Source organism: Pelodiscus sinensis, chromosome 22 (genome assembly GCF_052426305.1).
Source record: "Pelodiscus sinensis isolate ZL-2025 chromosome 22, ASM5242630v1, whole genome shotgun sequence".
NCBI lineage: Eukaryota > Metazoa > Chordata > Testudines > Trionychidae > Pelodiscus > Pelodiscus sinensis.
In genome coordinates, this window is record NC_143073.1 from 5,455,383 (window position 1) to 5,476,576 (window position 21,194).

At 60.9% G+C, this 21,194-nt stretch overlaps 1 protein-coding gene across 1 annotated transcript in view; it reads left to right on the top strand.

Moving 5' to 3' along the window:
- SV2A (synaptic vesicle glycoprotein 2A) overlaps positions 1–21,194 on the top strand; it is a 61,025-nt gene that overhangs the window by 23,116 nt on the left and 16,715 nt on the right. Inside the window, exons 3-8 of the mRNA XM_075907579.2 lie at positions 8,148–8,328; positions 10,605–10,756; positions 15,395–15,528; positions 16,375–16,464; positions 18,648–18,758; positions 19,098–19,186. Coding sequence (XP_075763694.2) covers positions 8,148–8,328; positions 10,605–10,756; positions 15,395–15,528; positions 16,375–16,464; positions 18,648–18,758; positions 19,098–19,186 — 757 coding nt within the window. The remainder of the gene's footprint in view (positions 1–8,147; positions 8,329–10,604; positions 10,757–15,394; positions 15,529–16,374; positions 16,465–18,647; positions 18,759–19,097; positions 19,187–21,194) is intronic.

Below are 21,194 nucleotides of genomic sequence, written 5' to 3' on the forward strand. Positions count from 1 at the left end.
CCCTCCCACCCTGAGCGCTGCCCGCCACAGCCCCTTTGAAAGAGCCATGGAGATGGGGGAGGAGCCTGGAGTGGGAGGAACCCCCCCATTTCCCCCTGGGGGGGCACTCGGTCTCCATGGGCTGTGAGCGGGGGACCCCCTGCCCGGCTACGAACGAGGCTGAGCCCCGGCAAACTCGCTGCATAGAGGCTGCACCGTCTCACAGCAGGACTGACACTCGCCCATGCCTGTCCCAGGCCGGCGTGTGCAAGGCGCCTTCACCCCCCTTCGCCTGGCCTAGCCCCTGGGGGCTGCTGGGTCGTCACGCGGCCTGCCACTGTCCTTGGGGGGGATCCGGGCTGCGAGAGCTGTCGCTGGCCACGGGTGCGGGGCGGGGGGCAGGGGTGTGCGTCCCACACGATCACACAGGCCGGGGCTGGGATGCACACAAAGTGCTGGTCAGGAGGTTGGTTCGCTTAGTGGCCTGGCCAGCCCCTCGCGGCGCGTTAGGGGGACAGGAACCGGGACTGGCAGGAGCCAGGCTGCGCGGCGTTCGTCAGGGACGGGTCCTCCCCGCTCTGCCCTGCACTCCCCAGCCCCACAGGTCTCTGGCCCTTTTGCTAAACCCACCCACGCTGGCCTGGCCCAGCAGGAACCCTGCCAGGCAGCAGCTGCCAGGACCGTCTGCTGCCTGGTCAGGGCTTGGATTGGCCGGGGCCTCTCTCCCTGAACCCCCCTCCCCTCCCATAGCTGGGAGGAGAACCCAGGAGTCCTGACGCCCGGCCCCTGGCTCTAGCCCCTAGACACCGCTCCTGTAGCCGGGAGTAGAACCCGGGAGTCCAATCTCCCAGCTCTACCCCCGTCTCTCGGTGCAGCTCACCCGAGGGCTCACAACTCCAGCTCCCTCCCTGCCCGTGGACACGTCTGAACTGGCTGATTGTGGCCCCCGCCTGGCTGCCTGCGGCTCTGGAGGGATAATGCCTCTTAGACTTCAGGGCTCTTCCGCCCCGAACCGGAGCCTGCCCAGCTCCGGCATTTCCCCTCATTGGCTCCTGTTCTCTCCAGCCTCCTGAGCAGCAGCCTCTCCTCTGAGCACCTCCTTCCCGAGCTTTGCACAGCTGATAGCGGGGGAAGCCGGCTTCCTCCTCAGCCTGACTCCGCAGGCTTCCTGGAACAGGCCTCTGCTTGTCCTGCCGCCTCTCGGAAGCTGTGGGGGAACGTGGCGGCGGCCCGCTCAGGGTGCTCCCTGTCTTCTGAGCATGGGCGCGGGGGTTTGGGGAGAGACGGGGGGTCAGATCCCTGAGCCTGGCTCTCGGGGCGCTGGCTGACAGCTCAGCAGAGCACACTGGGGGAGTGTAGGTGGCTGCATTCACTGTGGGAACCGCTCTGTGTCTAACGCCCGTTGCCCAGGCTTGTCCCCTGGCTGAGGTGGCTGGGGGCCGTGCAGATGAAAAAAGCAGCTAGCGGTTGGTTCTCCCGCCCAGCCGAGCCCTCCCAATTTCGGGGGGACACCTCTGAAAATGAGGCCGGTGTGGGTACCGAAGAGCGCTGCAGCGCCGTGGCCACGTGCCCGAGAAGGCCCAGGGGGCTCACCCCGGTCTGGGCCACCCCCTCTGTGTGGGTGGGGGAAGGGGGGGCTGCGCTTAAGGGCTGCAGAGCCGTGGAGGGGGGAGCTGTGTGGGGGCAGGCAGACCAGAGCCCCTCTGCTCCGTCGCTGGGGGGCTGGGGACACGGGAAGGCACAGCCTCGCCAAATCTGCCCAGCCGCCGGGGAGGGAGAGGGCCCCAGCCCCAGCTGGCCAGAAAGATCTTTTTGAGAGCTGAGGTTGGGTGGGCAGTCGTTGAAGGGGTGTGGCTTCAGATGGAAGGGGCGGGGCTTGGACTCGCCTCCCTCAGTTGGGCCTTCCCCTGCCGCCCGTGGGGAGGGAGGAGCTCGGGGGAGGGGGGTGGAATATTGCCAGCCCCACTTGGGATGGCCCTGCTGGGTGCAGCCCAAAGCAGGGGGCCACCACGGGATGGAGCAGGCAGCTGCTTAGGGCACCAGGAAGGCAAGCCCGAGTCCCGCCCCTTCTGTCTGAAGCCACACCCCTTTCCTTGAGACCACACCCCTTTCCTTGAGACCACACCCCTTTCCTTGAGACCACACCCCTTTCCCCAACACCACACCCCTGCAACAACCTCTGAGAAGCTGTGATAAGGCAGCTGGCAACCCTAGTGACACAGTTGGCCAGTGGCGGGGCGGGCCACACATTCGGTTCCCCAGAGGAAGCCAATGGCTACCCATAGTGCGGCGCCCTGTGGCCACGCCCCTAATCCACTGCCACGCCGGGGGGGGTACAGGGCCCGTAGGGCAGCGCGGGAGGGCTCTGCATGGGGAGAGGCGTCTCAGAGGTGCGTTTGCAGCTGCTTTGTGCTGCCGGACTGTGACCCGGGCGACGTCTACACTGCCGAGGCGCGAGCTTTGATGTGACCGAGGCCTGCACAGCCCCAGAGGACAGGGCCACGTGTGTGCAATGGGGGCTTACGAGCGCTCTCCACCCGCTGCCTCCACTTCCAAAACCATGGCCGCCCGAGGGACACGCTGCTTCCTGGCGCTGTGCCCACGGCAGTGCCCCCTTGTTAGGGACGTCCCCAGCCCCGAATCTCCCCGGAGTGTCCGGAAGAGCAGCGCTGGGGCGCGCCGCTCTTCCGTGCGGCCTGTCACCTTGCATCACGCTGACGCGCGGCCCTGTGACTGCAGCTCCCATCGCAATGAAAGGCAGGATAAAAATAGCCGCGTCTCCTCCGCCCGCGCTCTGCCTCCCGACTCTCCATGGCTTCGCTGGGGCGGCAGGCTGCCCACCCCGCCAGCCAGCCAGTGCTTCCAGCCCGGACCCCGTCTGCATGTTGTCTCTTCGCTTTGCCAGTCACGGCTGGGTTAGGATTTCTCGCCGGGCAATTTCTCCCGAGTGTGGGAGGTGGATCCAGCGCAGGCAAAAGGGCAGGATTGGCCGCCCCACAGACCAGGGCCTCCTGTGCACCCAGCTAGCACAGGCCTCGGGGTGCGGCCCACCATGCTCCAACCTTGGCCTGCTGATCAAAGCCCCTTGGGGAACAGGATTCCGGCTGGAGCTCCCAGCTGCCGCGTGGGCTAGAGAAGGGTCAAGCAACGCAGGGCTCTGTTTTAAGGCACGATCGCTAGCGTTGGGCAGGGCTGAGGAGCCTTTTTTGGGTCGGGGGCCGCTGAGCCACAGAAAAAAATCAGTCGGGGGCTGCACACAAGTGAGAAACTAAAACAGACCCCCCACATCTCCCTCACACGTCAGAGCCTGGGGAGGTGCCCAGGCTAGTAGATTTCTGTGGGCCTCCCCTACATTCTGGGATGGGGCCAAAAAAGGAGGAGTTCAGTGTGTGGGAGGGGGCTTCCGGGAAGCGGGATTGGGGTCTGAGAGGGTGCAGGAAGGGGTTGGGGGTCTGGGAGGGTGCTGGAGCGGAGTAGGAGTTCGGGGTCTGGGTGGGAAGCCACAGGGAAGATGCTGGAGGGAGCTCTTATCCTAGGGGGCTGCATGCAGGTAAGCCAGGGGCCAGATCCGGCCCATGGGCCATAGGTTCCCCACTCCTGGCGTAGGGCATGGAATTGCCGGGCTTTGCAAGGCGCTCTGCTCAGGTTCCCCGGTGATTCTCGGGAGCAGGATTAGTGCGGAGAGCGCTGCGGCACAGACGGCGCGAGCGAGTGCTTATCGAGAGCGCCCGCCCCGCATCCCGGCAGCCGCTCGGTGCGAAGAGCAGCAACCCCTGAATGCACGGGGGTAAAACAGGGACCGGGGGTTCGCAGTCTTTCAGGGGTCTTCCCATCACTGCTCTATGGCGAGAGTGATCGGTCCTGCAAGCCAATCCACGCACATGGGCACTGCGCCCGCACAGCCCCATGCCCTGCATGGATCGATTGCCGTGTCGGGGTCACAGCCTGCGTTGGCTTCCCTTCCCGGGCCAGTCTGGACCGATGTGGGTAGCTCGGAGGAGGTTCAGAGAAGAGTCCCAAAGGTGAGTTAGAAAACCTGCCTTGGCGCGTGAGAGACGCAAGGAGCTGATGCTATTTAGCTTAACAAGGAGCAGGTTAAGGGTGACTTGATCAGTCAGTAAATTCCGACACAGGGAACAAATACTTGATAGCGGGCTCTTCATACCCACAGAGGAAGACTGGCCAGCAGCCAGTGGCTGGAAGGGGGATGCTAGACAAGTTCAGACAGGGAATAGAGGGTCTCTTTTTCTCAGGAAGAGCAATCGGCCCTTGGAACAACTTGTCGAGGGTCCTAGTCGCGTCTCCATCGCTGGCATTTTTTCAATCCTGACGGGATGGTTTTTGACCAGCTCTGCTCTGGGAATTCTTTGGAGGAAGTTCTCGGGCCTTCTGCTCGCCAGGGCAGACTCGGGGATCACGGTGGTCCCGTCTAGCCTTGTAACCGAGGAACAGGAAACGGAAAGCAGTTTTGAAAAAATGGGGGAAGGGGAAGTAACGTCAGGTTGCCCCCGAACGCACGTTTTTCGGGTGGGCTTGGGTTTTGGAACACAAAGGTCCGTGTGACTCGTTTTGGGCTGGGTTTCAGTTTTAAAAAAGCCAGTTGCAGTAAAACGTGCATCGGAAAATTGTCTGGAATGGAAAAATCGAAAGGTTTGGCCTCCAAAAAGGAGACGTGAAACATTTCCAAATAGGGGAGGGATTTTCCAGGGCAGGGTTCAGTGGAAACAATGCAATGAATTTGATACACATTTGCAAAATATTTTGGGTGGCAACAACTCTGCATTTTTCATCCGGACGCTATTTCAGATGGAAAACGTCACCCCGGGCTAGTATTTGCTGATGCTCTCACTGGTCCACCAGGGGGGTAACACGTCTCTGCGTCTGCAGGACCTTGTCCAGTGTGTCTGTCCCGGGTTTTCATTTGCTTTCATAACTGTTCTCCACTATGGTTCCTATGTTACTGACTGAGTCCTTCCTACCACCGCCTGATCCTGGGGAGCTCCGAGCGCCGCCGACACTGGGGGTGCTCTCTGGGCGTGTTGCGTGTGGTTTTGTTACAGCCGCCTGGAATCCAGATACTGAGCGATTTATTGCTAACCGTAGTCAGCTGCTGACCCATGTTCCCTTCTTGTGTTGCGTCCGCCATCTGGTGCCTTGTGCCTTCTACTTAGATTGCCAGCTCTTTGGGGCAGGGACTGCCTTTTTTCTCGGTCTGTGCAGCACCTAGCACCGTAGGGGCGTAGCCCATGATGGAGGCTCCCGGGGCAGCCCCAGTAAAAACCCGTTAAAGCCAATCACCTGCGGGGCTTGGCGAGTGAATTCGGCAGCTGGGAAATTGGGTTTGCACTTGTAACTGTTTGGCGAGGCTTGGGGAAAGGGGCCCAGCAGGTCCGCAGCAGAGCTGGGAATAGGACACGGGCCGGAGCTCTCCCCAGGCACCCATGCAGGTTCGTAGGTCGCCTTCGGCCACCTATCTGGGGAGGGGGCTTGCTGCACAAGAGCAGCTAGTGCGTAATTTGTGTCAGGGCTTGCTGAGGCTGAGCCCTGGTACCTCTGGGTCCGGCAGCTCAGAGCCCGGCACCTCTAGGCCCGGCAGCTCAGAGCCCGGCACCTCTGGGCCCGGCAGTTCAGAGCCCAGCAGCTCAGAGCCCAGCACCTCTGGGCCCGGCACCTCTGGGCCCGGCAGTTCAGAGCCCGGCAGCTCAGAGCCCAGCAGCTCAGAGCCCAGCACCTCTGGGCCCAGCAGCTCAGAGCCCGGCACCTCTGGGCCCGGCAGCTCAGAGCCCGGCACCTCTGGGCCCAGCAACTCAGAGCCCGGCACCTCTGGGCCCGGCAGCTCAGAGCCCGGCACCTCTGGGCCCGGCAGCTCAGAGCCCGACACCTCTGGGCCCGGCAGCTCAGAGCCCAGCACCTCTGGGCCCGGCAGCTCAGAGCCCGACACCTCTGGGCCCGGCAGCTCAGAGCCCGGCACCTCTGGGCCCGGCAGCTCAGAGCCCGGCACCTCTGGGCCCGGCAACTCAGAGCCTGGCACCTCTGTGCCCGGCAGCTCACAGCCCGGCACCTCTGGGCCTGGCAGCTCAGAACCCAACACCTCTGGGCCCGGTAGCTCAGAGCCCGGCACCTCTGGGCCCGGTAGCTCAGAGCCCGGCACCTCTGGGCCCGGCAGCTCAGAACCCAACACCTCTGGGCCCGGTAGCTCAGAACCCAGCACCTCTGGGCCCGGAAGCTCAGAACCCAGCACCTCTGGGCCCGGCACCTCTGGGCCCGGTAGCTCATAGTCTGGCACCTCTGGGCCTGGCAGCTCAGAGCCCAGCACCTCTGGGCCCGGCAGCTCAGAGCCCGGCACCTCTGGGCCCGGCAGCTCAGAGCCCGACACCTCTGGGCCCGGAAGCTCAGAACCCAGCACCTCTGGGCCCGGCACCTCTGGGCCCGGTAGCTCATAGTCTGGCACCTCTGGGCCCGGCAGCTCAGAGCCCGGCACCTCTGGGCCCGGCAGCTCAGAGCCCGACACCTCTGGGCCCGGCAGCTCAGCGTCTGGCACCTCTGGGCCCGGCAGCTCAGAGCCCGACACCTCTGGGGTGGCTGCCTCTGTTCGGAACATAAGAGAATTGCTTGAGCCCCGGCCCCTCTTCCTTTACAAGTTAGAAACTGGCGCCGCTGCCCGGAGCCGGTGGGGCTGCGAATGGTTCCAAGCCGTGAGGATTCGGGCACGTTCAGGGAGGACGATCTGGGCTCTGGCGCGCCCCGGGCAGCGGCCTGGCCAAAAGCAGCCTTGAGCTCCGGCCCCGCGTCCGCCTGGACGAACGCTGAGGACTCCGGCGGGAGCTTTCTACCCAGCTGCCCTGCCGGGGCGCAGCCGCGGCACCTCCTGAGAGCGTCGTGAAGGGCCCGGCGGCGGGCGCCTGGCCCGGGAGAGCCCGCCAGCCTGCGGGGAGGGGTGACTCATGGAGGGAGGGGGCTCCGCCCTCGTGGCAGGCTGCTCGCGGGGCCGCGGAGGAGGATCTGGCCCTGCGTGGGTGGCAGGACGGTTCTCTCCCCGGGCTAGGCTGGGCTGGGCTGCGTGAGCCCTGCCCAACGGCCGTGTAATCTCCAGGCCAGAGATCAGGCTCCTGCTAATCACGCAGGGCGACAGCTGGGGTGTGAACGGCCCGATTTGGAGTCTCCCCCTCCCTTGGCCGCCACGTCAAGAGCAGAGGCTCGGGGTGAAGGGATTAGTCATTTCCTCTCCCTGCCGCAGCCAGCTGATCCGCTGCTCAGAGCTGCACTGCGGCATGATTGGCCCCCGGTGCCCCCATCTCCTCTGTTCCCCCATCCCCCCCGCTCAACCCTCCCCCAGAGCATCACAGGGACACCTCCTGTTCCCCCGCCTCCCTGCACCCCCATTCCCCCTGAATCCCCAACCCCCTGCGCCCCATCCCTCCATGCCCCCTCATCCTTCCCTGCTCCCCCCCCCCTGCGCCCCCATCTCTCCCACTCACCCCACTCCTGCAGCATCACTGGGACACCCCCTGTAGCTCCATTTCCTCTGCTCACACCCCTCCCCCTGCCATATCACAGAGACACTCCTCACACCTCTGCCTCCTCCATGCCCTGCCCCCCAACTCAGCCCTGCAGGGTGACACTGTCCCTGCTGGCAGGGCAGGCTAGGGGTGGGGCGAGCCGCCCAGAGCCACCAGCTGGCAGAGGGCTGGGCTGTTATAGGAGGGAGGGATTTTCATCTCCTGCGAGCGCCTAATTTGGGGTTCAGAGACGCAGCGCGACTGTTGGGTTCTAGCCCCAGCTCTGAGAGGTGCGTAGGGTCTAGTGGTTAGAGCAGCGGGGAGACGCTAGGTGTCAGGACTGCTGGGTTCCCACCCTACCTCAGGGCTGGGAGCAGTCTCTAGTGGGAGGAATGTGTGGCCTAGTGCTTAGAGCACGGGGCAGCGTGTGGAAGCCAGGAGCCGTGGCTTTTCTTCCCCTTGGTCTAACTTCCTGCCTTCTAGACACTTGTGCTGTCTGTCTGCCATGCTCCACCCCAGCACCAGCTGCCTGGCTTTGGCATCCTCATGGTCCCCGCCCAGATGTGCTCTGCCAAGCCCCGAGGGACTGCTGCAGCCATGGGGAGTGATGTACTCCAGGGCCGGGCGCTACTGCTGAGGGGTGCAGCTCTGTTTCCTGTGTCCTTCCAGGCCTCATCGTCTACCTGGGCATGATGGTGGGAGCGTTCCTGTGGGGCGGCCTGGCGGATCGGATCGGCCGGAGACAGTGCCTCCTCATCTCCCTCTCGGTCAACAGCGTCTTCGCCTTCTTCTCCTCCTTCGTGCAAGGCTACGGCACCTTCCTCTTCTGCAGGCTGCTCTCCGGCGTGGGGTAAGAGAAGCCCCCCGGGAGCCAGCCCGCTCCTCTCCAACGCTCTGCCAGCAGGGTGGCGCGTTCGTCCCCTTGCAGGGGTCCCAGTTCCCCAGGGGCAAGGGGCCTCATGGGAAGGTCCACCTGTGGCCGCCCCATGGCTGGGGGACTGAGACTGACCCTCAGCCTTTTCCGGGCTCCGTGCACCATATTTAGAGGTGGGATGTTACCTGGAGCTATTAGAACCACTGAGGTCTCATCTGGGCCAGGCCGGAACTCAGCTGGTCAGCTGGTCAGGTTGGACCGGCGATGGGGTGCTGGGTGAGTGGGTGTCCAAAGAGATGGAGCTAGGGAGACCGGTGGCCAGAGCTGTTGCACTAGAGGAGGTCGGGAGGCCACAGCAGATGGGCCAGTGGCTGCATACATTATGGCAGAGACTGGGAAACTGGCAAAGATGGCAGCTGGCAGGATGCCAGTGAGGTTGATCAGGAATGGCAGAAAGTGTGGATACCAGCTTAGATGGAATAACAGTCGGATCCAGGATGGCAGGAAGTGTGGATACCAGCTTAGACGGAATAACAGTCGGATCCAGGATGGCGGGAGGTGGAGATACCAGCTTAGATAGAATAACAGTCGGATCCAGGATGGCGGGAGGTGGAGATACCAGCTTAGATGGAATAACAGTCGGATCCAGGATGGCGGGAGGTGGAGATACCAGCTTAGATGGAATAATAGTCGGATCCAGGATGGCGGGAGGTGGAGATACCAGCTTAGATGGAATAACAGTCGGATCCAGGATGGCAGGAAGTGTGGATACCAGCTTAGACGGAATAACAGTCGGATCCAGCATGGCAGGAAGTGTGGATACCAGCTTAGATGGAATAACAGTCGGATCCAGCATGGCAGGAGGTGGAGATACCAGCTTAGATGGAATAACAGTCGGATCCAACATGGCAGGAGGTGGAGATACCAGCTTAGATGGAATAACAGTCGGATCCAGGATGGCAGGAAGTGTGGATACCAGCTTAGATGGAATAACAGTCGGATCCAGGATGGTGGGAGGTGGAGATACCAGCTTAGATGGAACAACAGTCGGATCCAGGATGGCGGGAAGTGTGGATACCAGCTTAGATGGAATAACAGTCGGATATAGCATGGCAGGAGGTGGAGATACCAGCTTAGATGGAATAACAGTCAGATCCAGGATGGCGGGAGGTGGAGATACCAGCTTAGATGGAATAACAGTCGGATCCAGGATGGTGGGAGGTGGAGATACCAGCTTAGATGGAATAACAGTCGGATCCAGGATGGCGGAAGGTGGAGATACCTGCTTAGATGGACCAGTGGTTTGATTTGGAATGGAAATGTCCTGGGAAATCCTGTACCACGTCTCCATCTGCCCCCTTCTGCCTTGGACACCCTGGCCAGATTCCCACCCCCTTCTCTTTGCCTGACAAACTTGGTACAGCTCAACCAGGGACTCCATCCCCAGTTCGGATCCCTCTACATCCCCACTGCTCATGCTGCTGGAGATGAAACGCGGCCGCGAATATGGAAGCTGTGCCTGGGCCGAGGTCACCCAGCAAAGCAGACGCAGATCCAGAAACAGGAAGTTTGTCTCCCTCCTCTAGCCCCTCGTGGGTTCTCCCAGTGGGTTTATTAGCTAAGTTGCCGCTTTGCCTGGTCAAACTGGCTCCCACATCTGGGCAGGAAAGCAGGTGCCGTAATGAACTGGGATGTGCGGGCAACATGCACCTCTGACTTCCCCTTCTCTGGGAGCCCTGCCCGGCAGCTGCCCGCGGAAACCTGCTGGTGCTTCGGAGCAGGCTTCACTGTGGCTGAGAAAACGAGCGCTGGTGGGAAGGAACAGTGCCGACCCAACGCCGGCATCAGGCCGGGGGGAGCCCCCAGGAAAAGCTGGTGTCTGTGCAATGGAAGCGCCTGCAACAGAGACTCCCTCCAGTCTGGGATCTCTTCCCCCGTCCCTCTTCCCCAGCAAACACCCGATTCATCTAGCCCAGGTATCTGACCCGCTCCACCTGCCGTTCATTTCTCTTGGTCTCCACCGCCACCTGCTGCTGCATTGGCTCGGGGGTGTGTGTGTGTTTCAGGTCTGCCTTCCTGGCTTCCGAGGAAGGTGTAAAACCTCAGCATCATGGGGCGGGGTGGGGAGACGGCCTTCCTGACCCCCTAACCCGCAGCTGGCCAGGAGCTCACGTCCTGAAGCGTGAGGATCACCTGCCTTTGCAGGCTTTCGCCTACTGTTCTGATCTATGGTTTCTTCCTCCCTTTCCCAGCATCGGGGGCTCGATCCCCATTGTCTTTTCCTACTTCTCGGAGTTCCTCGCCCAGGAGAAGCGCGGTGAGCACCTCAGCTGGCTCTGCATGTTCTGGATGATCGGGGGCATCTACGCGTCCGCCATGGCCTGGGCCATCATCCCTCACTACGGTAAGAGAAAAGGCAGCCCGCTGGGGCTCCTGTTCCTCTCCCCCGGGATCTCTCCCTGCTTGCTCTGGGAAAACGGTGTCAAAGAACGGGTGGCGGGGGGAGGGGAGGGGCTGTGACATGGGATGGTGGAAAATTTCCATCCAAACTTTTTTTTAAATAATAATTAATTGTTATTGTTCTTGTTATTATGATGCAAACAAGTCTGCTTCCCTGCGAAAATCCCGTAGCACCTCCAAGCTGAACTATTTTGATTTGCAAATGCAACTGTTGCATGGGAATTTAAGTTTGGGGGGGGTCTCCTGTCTGCCATTTTCTTCTGTGGTTTGGGCTCCCTGGCTGGACTCCATCTCCCATGATGCACCAGGGCTGGGGCTTCTGAGGATGCACTGCCTCCCCTTTCCAAGCTGAGTGGGGGAGGCTGTGATGCATCATGGGATATGTAGTCCAGCCAGGCAGCCTGGCCTATAGAGAATGACAACCCCTTCCTCCTCCCCCAACTACAGCTTCTATGACCACAGCGGCATTTCCGAATAGAAACCTTTCGGTGGTCAAATTTCTGCTCAAAAGTAAAAAAAAAATTGCGGGGGTGGCGGGGGGGGGGGGGGAAAACCTCGTATTTTTTGACCAGCTCTTCGCTCTGTAGCCCGTCACTCCAATTTACACCAGTCTGGCAGGCTGTGGGGACTGGATTTGGTGGGTCCCCGTCCAATCGGTGGAGGATACCAAACCGTCTTTGCCATTTGGACCCCGGGCTGGCAGCCTCAGAAGAGACAGTCGGTCGGGCCGCCCTTCCTGCTTGTGCCTGTCCCGGGCCATGCCGCTCAGCTTGTACAGGAGCAGAGGACGTGTGTGTAGGGGAACGCTGGCCCTGAAGCCGGCTCGGAGTCGGGCCCCCGCTAGGATGTGGATGCTCCCCGCATCTAGGGCTCCTGAGCGTGGGGCCAGGTCATGTGCACGAGGCTGAACTGACATCAAGATCTGGAGATGGGAGAGAAACACCCTTGCCGATGAGGTGTGGGCGGGTGGGGACGCATCGGGACGAGCTGGAGTGGGGAGGATGCTGTGCAGGAAGGGGGGGGCTGATGCTGCATGGGGGCAGTCAGGGAAGCCCGAAGGAGGTAGGAGAGGATAGCAGGGGGCATGAATGGAGAGGAAGATGCAGTAGCTGCTGATGGGGTAGAAATCTCCCCCCACGCAAGAATCAAAGAAACTAAGAATGGCCCTGCTGGGCTAGACCAGTGGTCGGTCCAGCCTGGGGTCCTGTCTCTGGCCATGGCTAGCACCAGTGCTTCTGGCAACTAGCCGTTTAGGGACACCCACCCGCAGCATACGATTGTGTCCCCGACCACCCTGGCTCACCGCTACCGCTGGACCCTGCCTCCAGGAACTTTTCTCATTCGTCTATGAACCTAGTTTGGGCTTCACAGCATCCCCGGCAACAGGTCCCACTGCTTGCCTGTGTGTGGTGTGACGTCCCTCCTTGGGTTGGTGTGCAACCCGCTGCCTGTTCATTTCCCCTGGGGACCCCTCGTTCTTGTGTCCCGCGAAGGGGTAAATAACTCTTCTCCGGTCCCTTTCTCCCGTGTCTCTCTCTAGATATAAAAAACGTTTTTCCTGCAGGACAACAGAGTGACACCATCACGTCACTCTGCGCCCACAGGTGCCAAGTCCCACCCACTCCCAGCCTGGCCCTTCCCAGGGCCCACACGGAGAGTGGGGGCTGCCTGCGGCCTCGGTCCTCCCTACCCCATTCCCAGTGGCCAGGGGAAGAGCCATAGCTGCCCCGGCCTCGGCCCAGCCCTCCCTGGTGGCGGGATAGTGGGGGAGAAGAGACCGGGGCTGGTGTGGCCTTTGCTCTGGCGTGGCCCTGGCCCAGCCCTTCCCAGCCGCTGGGGGGAGAGCTGGGTATGGCGTGGCTTCAGCCCAGCCCCCCCCCCCCACGGAGCCTGGGGGCAAGGGACTGGGGGCCCAAGAACTTGGGCATCCAGGGTGGCCTTGGACCCTCTCCAGTGGCTGGAGAGGGAGAGAAGAGCCGGGGCCGCCCCAGGCCCTCCCTGGTGGCCAGGGGAAGGAGGAAGAGGCAGGGCTGGGCCGGCCTCAGACTCTCCCTGGTGACCAGGGCAAGGGGGTGAAGAGCCAGGGCTGCTCCGGCCTTCCCCAGCAGCTGGGGGGGAGCCCTGGCCCTCCCTGGCCAAGAGGGGAGTAGGCAAGCGTAGCGAGAAACAACCCCAGGCTTTTCAATCTCTCCTCTTATGGAAAATCTTCCTTCCCCCTCATCCATTTTGTTGCCCTTCTCCGCCCCTTTTCCAATTCCAACACGCTCCAGCCTCCGGGCATCCGGGAACACCCCGGGCTCGGCCCCTGGCCGAGGAGGAAGCGGCTGTGGGCGTTCCTGCTCCTTCTCTCCCTCAGCGGGGGGACCAGCCGGACCGCAAAGCGCTTCTGCCGCTTCCATAGCTGTGTGTCCCAGGGGTGCCCTCCCTCCCAGACCCCGCCCCCTCCATAGTCCACAAAACTTCCTTAATCCGGCATCCCCTGGTTTCCCGGCTTGCTGGATTCCCGAGGTTGAAGTGCATGTCTTTTTGAGATGGGGTGACTAGAACGGTCCCGCGTCTACAAGGCGTGGGCATCCTATGGCTGTCCAGAGCGGCAGGAGGATGTTGTCTGTCCTGTTCCCTTAACCCTTCACCGTCTCACTTCCCCGTCTCACTTAACCCTTCACCCCTTCACCTCCCTGGTCCTTCTCGTGAACAGAACAGAACAGCTGTGCCCCGAACCCGGAGAGGCAACAATTGGGGCTAGCTCCCAGCAAGCAGGAATCCAAGTTCCTTTCTTCCCCCGTCCTTCCTTTTCCCCACCCCCTTCGTAGAGCAGTATTTCCAGGTATTCCTTCACCCAGCGTTTCTCAAACTGTGGGTCCCAACCCCCCGGGGGGTCGCGAGCCACTTAGAGGGGGGCCGCAAACAAATTTGAGGGGGGTGGCGAGCCACTGAGAGGGGGGTCGCAGTATCGCAAGTTTGAGAACCCCTGCCTTAGCCAACCATCCTACTGAAAATGTCACGCACCAATCCTCACGCGCTGGACCGTGATTCTCCAACCAAGCATCTCCCACCTTCTTGATTGGTTGGCACCCAGGGACAATTATTATACAGGAGACAGAAACAATCAAAGAACCAGACACAGACACTAGCGAGACGGGGCGTTGGCCCCTGCCAGACTGAACGCTATGGGCATGTTTCTCCGTTCTTCCCTTTATCTGGAGGCCAGCGGTTCCCAACCATGGTGCCGGTCCGCGGACCTCTGGCTGCCGGGCTGTGGCGGTTCTGGGGGCTGGGGTACGCCGCTGCCGCCGCGGCTGCTGGGAGAGGCGTGTCCTGCCCCGCCTCTCAGCCAACCAGCGCCGGGCAGGGGCGGGGCCTCCTCCGGAAGAGCGGTGCGCTGCGCGGCGGGAGGGCCGCGCAGAGCCTGGCACGGCAGCCTTAGAGCAGCCGCGACCTGGGCAGCAGCGCTCAGCTGGGAGGCAGCGCAGGGCTAGGTGAGGGGGGCGGGGCAGGCACTGGGGCTCCAGGGGGGGTTCTGGGGGAGAAGCTGATACTGGGGGGCTCTGGGGTCGGGGCTAGTACTAGGGAGCTCTAGGAGGCAGGGGCTGACACTGGGAGGCACTGGGGCTCCAGGGGTGGGCTAGTGCTGGGGGGTTCTGGGGGAGAAGCTGATACTGGGGGGCTCTGGGGTGACCCGGGTCGGGAGCTGGCACTGGGGGTAGGGGAGCCATGGGGGCAGTGCTGGCATTGGGAGGTTCTGGGGATGGGGCTAATATTGGGGGCTGGCACTGGGGAAGACTCTGGGGAGGCTCTGAGGAGGCTGGGTGCAGTGGGGCTCTGGAACAGGAGGCTGGCACTGGGGGTCTGGTGGTGGTGGGCCTTAAGGGGCAGGGGGTTGGCCCTGAGGTATTTGAGATATGGGGCTGGCACTTGGCTGGCATGGGGGGTTGGGTGCAGGGGACTCGGGTCAGTGGCTGGCGCTGGAGGGTAGTGGAGGGGTGGGGGGCTCTATGGGTTAGAGCTAGCACTGGGGGGCTCTGGCGGCTGGGGCTTTTGGTGGACTGGTAACATCTCATTTGAATACTTGCCTATTTATTATTTGCATAATGAATATGCAAATATGCAGATAAAATGTTACCCGGCCGCCAAACGGTTGGGAAGGGGTTTGCCAGTCCCCGGTAGACACAAGGTTGGGAACCCCTGGAGAACAGCCCCAAATTGTCAGGCTGTGTCGTCCGCAGTGCGCACGAATGTGCCCAAAGCCTTCGCGCAAGAACAGGCCCCAGACGGACGGACGGATGTTGTTCTGAATTAGGCCTTTTCTGACTCTGCCCCGCAGGGAGCGGGTGTTTCCAGTGAACTCGGCACCGTCCGTCCCCCCGCTCTCGACCCCGTCATATGGTCTGTGCCCTTGGGATGTGTTTCCCCACGGGCCTTGCAGTGTCCGCGGGGCGTTTTGCCCGCCCTGCCGTGGCCCCGCCCCCCCCGGGTCAAGGCGATCCCGTGGCAGGCAGCTTTGGTGGCGCTAGGGCCAGGTGCCGCCACGTCTCACCCCTCCCCCTTCCCCTGTTTCTCGCGCCTCCTCTCTGTGCCGCAGGCTGGAGTTTCCAGATGGGCTCCGCGTACCAGTTCCACAGCTGGAGGGTCTTCGTCTTGGTCTGCGCCTTCCCCTCCGTCTTTGCCATCGGCGCGCTCACCACCATGCCTGAGAGCCCCCGCTTCTTCCTGGAGGTACCGGCTGCGCGGCTCGGGGCGGGAGGGCGCCAGGCAGGAGGGGGCCATGCGCGCCCAGGGCCCTGGGCTGGGCTGCAGCAGGCCCCACGGCATGAAGGGGGCACTGGTTGGCTCTGGGGTAGAGAGCCCAAACGTGGCGCTGGCTCCCAACTCCGCGCCAGCCCCGTGGGGGCAGAAACGAGAGCTGGGCCTTGGGACTATCTGCGACGGGGCTTTGGGGGTCCCAGCCCTGGGCCTAGCCACGAACCCCACAGGGGGTGCCAGGACTGAATCGTCCCCTCCCCCACTCCGCCCCACTGCTGGCCCTGAATGGGGGAGGTCCAAAAGGCCAGGGCACAGCCTCGGGGGATGGAGAGACACCTCCCGCATCTGGGACCTATCCGTCCGGCAGCACCTGTCGCCAATTCTCAGCCCGCAGCCCGGAGCCCCCTGGTGGCATGAGGTGCCCCGTGGCTCTGCCGTTTGCTGGAAGTGGGCCGTGGGTGACGCGTGGCGATGCCCCCGTGCACAGGCGGGGATGCCGGGGGTGGGGGGGGAGGGGCACTCTGGCCATGATAATCCAGAAGGCGGCGACCCCTGGCTCAGGGCCTGGTCTAAGAGGTAGAGCAGTGGGCATAAGGCCAGGGGTGGCGGGTATAATAGGTGGGGGCGAGGCCTGGGCAGAAGGGGCTGGGCTTGGGGCGGGGTTGGGGGCTTGCTTCCCCCAGCCGTCCCTTCACCCACCACCCATGCATGGGGCGCAGGGTGCCGGGGTGGGTCTCTCGTTCTTGGCTGAGCGCCCCTCAAGCTGGGAAGCAGCGGCCGGGGCGCAGTCCGTAGCGGCCTGGGATGTTTGTCTTGCAGAACGGGAAGCACGACGAGGCCTGGATGGTGCTGAAGCAGGTTCACGACACCAACATGAGAGCCAAGGGCCACCCCGAGAGGGTCTTCTCGGTAAGCGTCGCGCGGCCGCCCAGGGCAGGGGGAGACCGGACCACGAGGCTAGAGGGGCGGGCAAAGGCTAAGTGCTGGGGGTCAGGAGACCGGGCTTTATTCCTGCTTGTGCCTCAGTTTCCCACCTGTCCCTCATGCCAGTGATCCCTAGCTTGTTCCCGCCATATCACTATCCCCATTTTACAGCTGGGGAAACTGAGGCACGGCGCAAGGGAGCGACTTGCCCCAGGTCACCCAGCAGGAAGAGAACGTGCGCCTCCTGCATCCCAGCCTGGTGCTCTCTGTGCTAGGCCGCTGCCCTTCCCCTGGGGCGGGGAGTGGTCGAGAGTCTAACATCCACTCATGGCTGCCGAGGGTGGCAGCTACCCTTGGTGGGATAGTTTTGTTTGAAATAATTGCTGTCGCCCCATGCGTATAACGAGCCCAGCACCATAGTCCAGCTGTAGGAAGAGAACCTGGCGTCCTCCACACCAAAGCACAGCCCCGGCCCCCTGTCCCCTGAGCTAAAGGGGTAACTCCCTTACTGGGTCGCAGTAATAGGCTATTATCCTCTATATGGGACAGTTGCTAGAGGGCGACATGGCACACTCGGCCAGTGCTCAACATCTAGGATGGGATTGGCTTGAATGGAGAGCGTCTAAGTCGTAGGACGGGGTGCGCTCCCCGCTCTCCACTCACAGGGCCATGGACAAATGGGATTGTGGATTCACTTCGACACAGAGTCGATTGGGGATAGTTTGGTTTATTAGTCTCACTACGTTACTGCAGAGTTAATGGTGCTGAATGGTGGCTATACAGCCATTACAGCATGCACACCAGCACGCGCTACAGAGCAATGTGTATAAGAGTAAAAGGCACTTGGAACGCTTACGTCCCTTCTACCACGGAGAGTCCCGTCCCTGATCCTCGCTTTAAGGGCTACGGCCGACATGGCTCCAGCTGGGGGAATCCAGGGCACCCTCCCAGGTCTAGGTCCCTGGTGAAACTCACCCGGGACGGGACTCCCCACACGAGTTATATCACAGTTGTTTACCGTGTGCGCGTACTGCCCCACGCCACCCTTAGCATTCTCGTGAAGCTGAAATTGAGGTCGACGTGATTCATTCCTCACTACATTCCCAGTGGCTGATAAGGGCCATCTGGGGTTTGTGTTTGCAGGGTTCAAGGCTGTATTAGGCTGTGTACGCCAAGGATGGAAACTTCCATCCCAGCCCTCTGGCCTGCAGGCCCAGCGAATGGGTTCTTATATGACACCCACTGCTAGAGTTGCCCAGCTGCAGTGGACGGGGCAAAGCAGGGGACAGCAGCTTAGGCCAGGGTGGCCCTGGGCTGTGAAGGGGAGGCTGGGAGAGCCTGCAGTGTTAGGGTGGAGGAGGGTGGGGAGAGGGAATTGAGGGGGGAATTCATTCCCAATGCGAGGCACAAAGCAGAGCATGGTCAAGGCAGAGCACAGTCAACCTGTGGAACTCCTTGCCGGAGGAGGTTGTGAAGACCAGAACTTACACAGGGTTCAAAAAAGAACTAGATGCGTTCATGGAGGTTAGTTCCATCAATGGCTATTAGCCAGGATGGGTAGAAATGGTGTCCCTAGCCTGTCAGAGGCTGGGAATGGATGACGGGTTGAGGGATTGCTGGAAGATTCCCTGTTCTGTTCCCTCCCTCGGGGGCATCTGATATTGGCCCGATAGGATACGGAGCGAGATGGACCTCTGGTCCGACCCAGGCTGGCTGTTCCTGTGTTCTTATGCGGTGGGGAAGAGGAGCGGATCTGGGGAGGCAAAGACCCAAGGCATGATGTTCAGATTGGTGTGATTAGTTTCTCCAATGAGCCAGCCCGGGATGGGGGGTGGGCAACGGGAGAGGGGGCGGGGGCTGAGGGGAGATATTTGGGGACAGGAGAAGTACTGCCCGAACCCAGGAGAGGTCACCTCCCAGCAACAGTGGGGCCCTGGCTCTCTGGTCAGCACTGCTGGGGCAACCTGCCCTCGGGGGCAGAGAGGAGGGTGTTCCCGGGCCCTGAGGCCCCCGACGAGGGGACTTTGGTGGGTCTGAGGCTGCAGGCTGGAGGGGCTGCCCCGCTGACATCTGTGCCAACTGAGTCTCCTACTCCCTGTGCCCATGCGTGATCCCCTCCCCCTTCTGCCCCACGCTCCCGTAACCGCGCCGCCTCTCCCGCCTCCCAGGTGACCCACATCAAAACCATCAAGCAGGAGGACGAGCTGATTGAGATCCAGTCGGACACTGGCACCTGGTACCGACGCTGGATGGTTCGGATCCTGAACCTCTCGCAGCAGGTAGGGGGCGGCCGCTGGGTGACTGGGGCCGTGCCACAAACCCAGGAGCACAGGGGCCGACCCCACCCTGGCCTGAGCTGGCCTGGGAGCTGCATGAGCTTATGTCGGGCTGGGTTCTGGGCAGAGAACGGCTCCTCCCAGCCAGAATCTTTCCCCGGCCTGGCCGGGAGCTGGCACGACACCCCAGTGAAGGACCGACGTGTCTCCCTTCTCTCTTCTTGGCTCTTTCCCCCCATGCCCACCTTGTCCCCGGCTGCCTCTGCGTCTGTGCCCGTCCCCCGGCAGAGCTGGCGTGGCACACAGAGGGGCCCTTCATGCTTCCATCTTTCCCTCTTTCAGGTCCGGAACAACTTCGTGCAGTGCTTTGCCCCCGAGTACCGGCGCGTCACTCTCATGATGATGGCCGTGTGGTTCACCATGTCCTTCAGGTGGGATGGGCGCAGGGACCCCAGGGGCAGCGGTGGGGAGGGGCTGGAGAGGTGATTTCAGCCTGTGGCATTGCCCGCTCGGTGTGGCTTGCTGGGTCCGTTCCTTCCTGGCCCTGCTCCCTGGCTCCTAGTCCAGGAGGGGGATGGGCAAGGGTCCTCTGAGCCGGTAAGTAGCCCAGGCTCGACGATACGTTGTCTTGGCAAAACACAAAGGCCTCAGGGTGCTTTGCAAAAGGTGGAGGAATCCTGTTATTCCCACTCTACAGCCAGGGAAACTGAGGCACAGAGGGGAAAATGATGTGCCAAAGGCCAAGCCGGTGTCAGTGGCAGAGACATGAGTGCACCTCAGGAGTCCCTGGCTCCCAACTTCAATCATGCTCTAACCCGTAGGCCCCACGCTCCGGCTGTGTCTACATTGGCATTTCTTTCCGGAAAAGGGATGCTAATGAGACGCATCGGAATTGCAAATCCGCGGGGGATTTAAATATCCCCCGTGGCATTTGCATTTACATGGCTGCCGCTTTTTTCCGGCTTGGGGATAAGCCGGAGAAAAGCGCCAGTCTAGACGCGATTCTTCGGAAAATAAGCCCTTTTCCGGAGGATTTCTTATTCCTACTTTCAAGTACTTGATATTTAAATCCCCCGCGGACTTGCAATTCCGACTCGTCTCATTAGCATCCCTTTTCCGGAAAGGGATGCCAATGTAGACGTAGCCTCCATGTATAACTGAGAAGAGAACCCAGTAATCCTGAGTCTCTGTCCCAACCACTACCCATGCTGCCTGCTTTTGCTGTTATATATATATCTTGGATTCTGTAATTTCCACTCCTACTCATCTGATGAAGTGAGTTTTGCCCACGAAAGCTCGTGATCTAATGTATTGGTTAGTCTCCAAGGACATATCTACAGTGCAGGAGATACTGGAGGTATCCTGAAATAGTTTCCCTGTGTCTTCACAAGCCGCCTGTTCTTTCAAAATATTTTTTGAAATAACGGGCACGCTATTTCAGTAACCCGAGGGTTAAGGGATGTCTCGAAATAGCGCATTATTTCCAAATTTGGAAAAACTCTGCCGCATCCAGGGAACGGGTCTCTCTTCCGAAATTTTTTTCCGAAGAGCAGACGCGCTTTTTCTGCATCCCTGTAAACCTCGATTTATGAAGAAGACGGGATGTTCCGAAAAAGGGTTTTTTCCCGACATTCGGCCCAGTGTAGACGGGCCAAATGTCGGAAAAACCTCTTCCGAAAAAAGAATTTGTGTAGCTTTTTCTGGAAGAGCAGGGAAGTGTAGCCACACCCTCTGTCTCCTCTTTTCTTTCAGGCCTGGTCTATTTTGAAATAACCCCCCGTTAGGTCAAATTTATAAATGGAGTGTCTACACTACCATGCCCGTTATTTCAAAATAACGGGCTGGTTATTTTGAAATCTGTACTCCTGCTTTCCTTGGGGAATAACGCTAATTTCGAAATAGTTATTTCAAAATAGTGGGAGGGTGGACGGGCTGGTGCCGCAATTTTGAAATTACTACTCCCCAGAGTAAGTTGAACGATTTACTCCCCAGGCCTTCCTGCGGCTCTGAGTCGAGGTAGCGCATCCACATTAAGGGAGCCTGCCTCGGACTCTTCTTGAGGCTTCCCCGTCGTGGGGACACGCTAGTTCGATTTTGTAAAATGGGGAGTTATTAAGTCGAATTTAGTTATTTTGAGAGTTTCCTAGTGTGGCCCTGCCCTCGGGCTTCCCTCCTAGCTCATGTTTTCTAGACCGTTAATCATTTGTGTGGCTCTTCTCTGGATCTTCTCCAAAGCATCTGGCACTCTGGCTTTGACTACCCCGGAAAAATCTCCTGGTGGGGCAGAGAGAGAGGGCAGGACTCTGAGACAGTCCCCACCACGACCCTCCAGCCTCCTTGTTTTCGGAAGATCCGATCCACCAGGCGGCCCCCAATTGAACTTTTCCCTGGACTATTGCTGCCCACAAAGGCCTTGCTGGCCCTGTTTCTCTGCCCTGT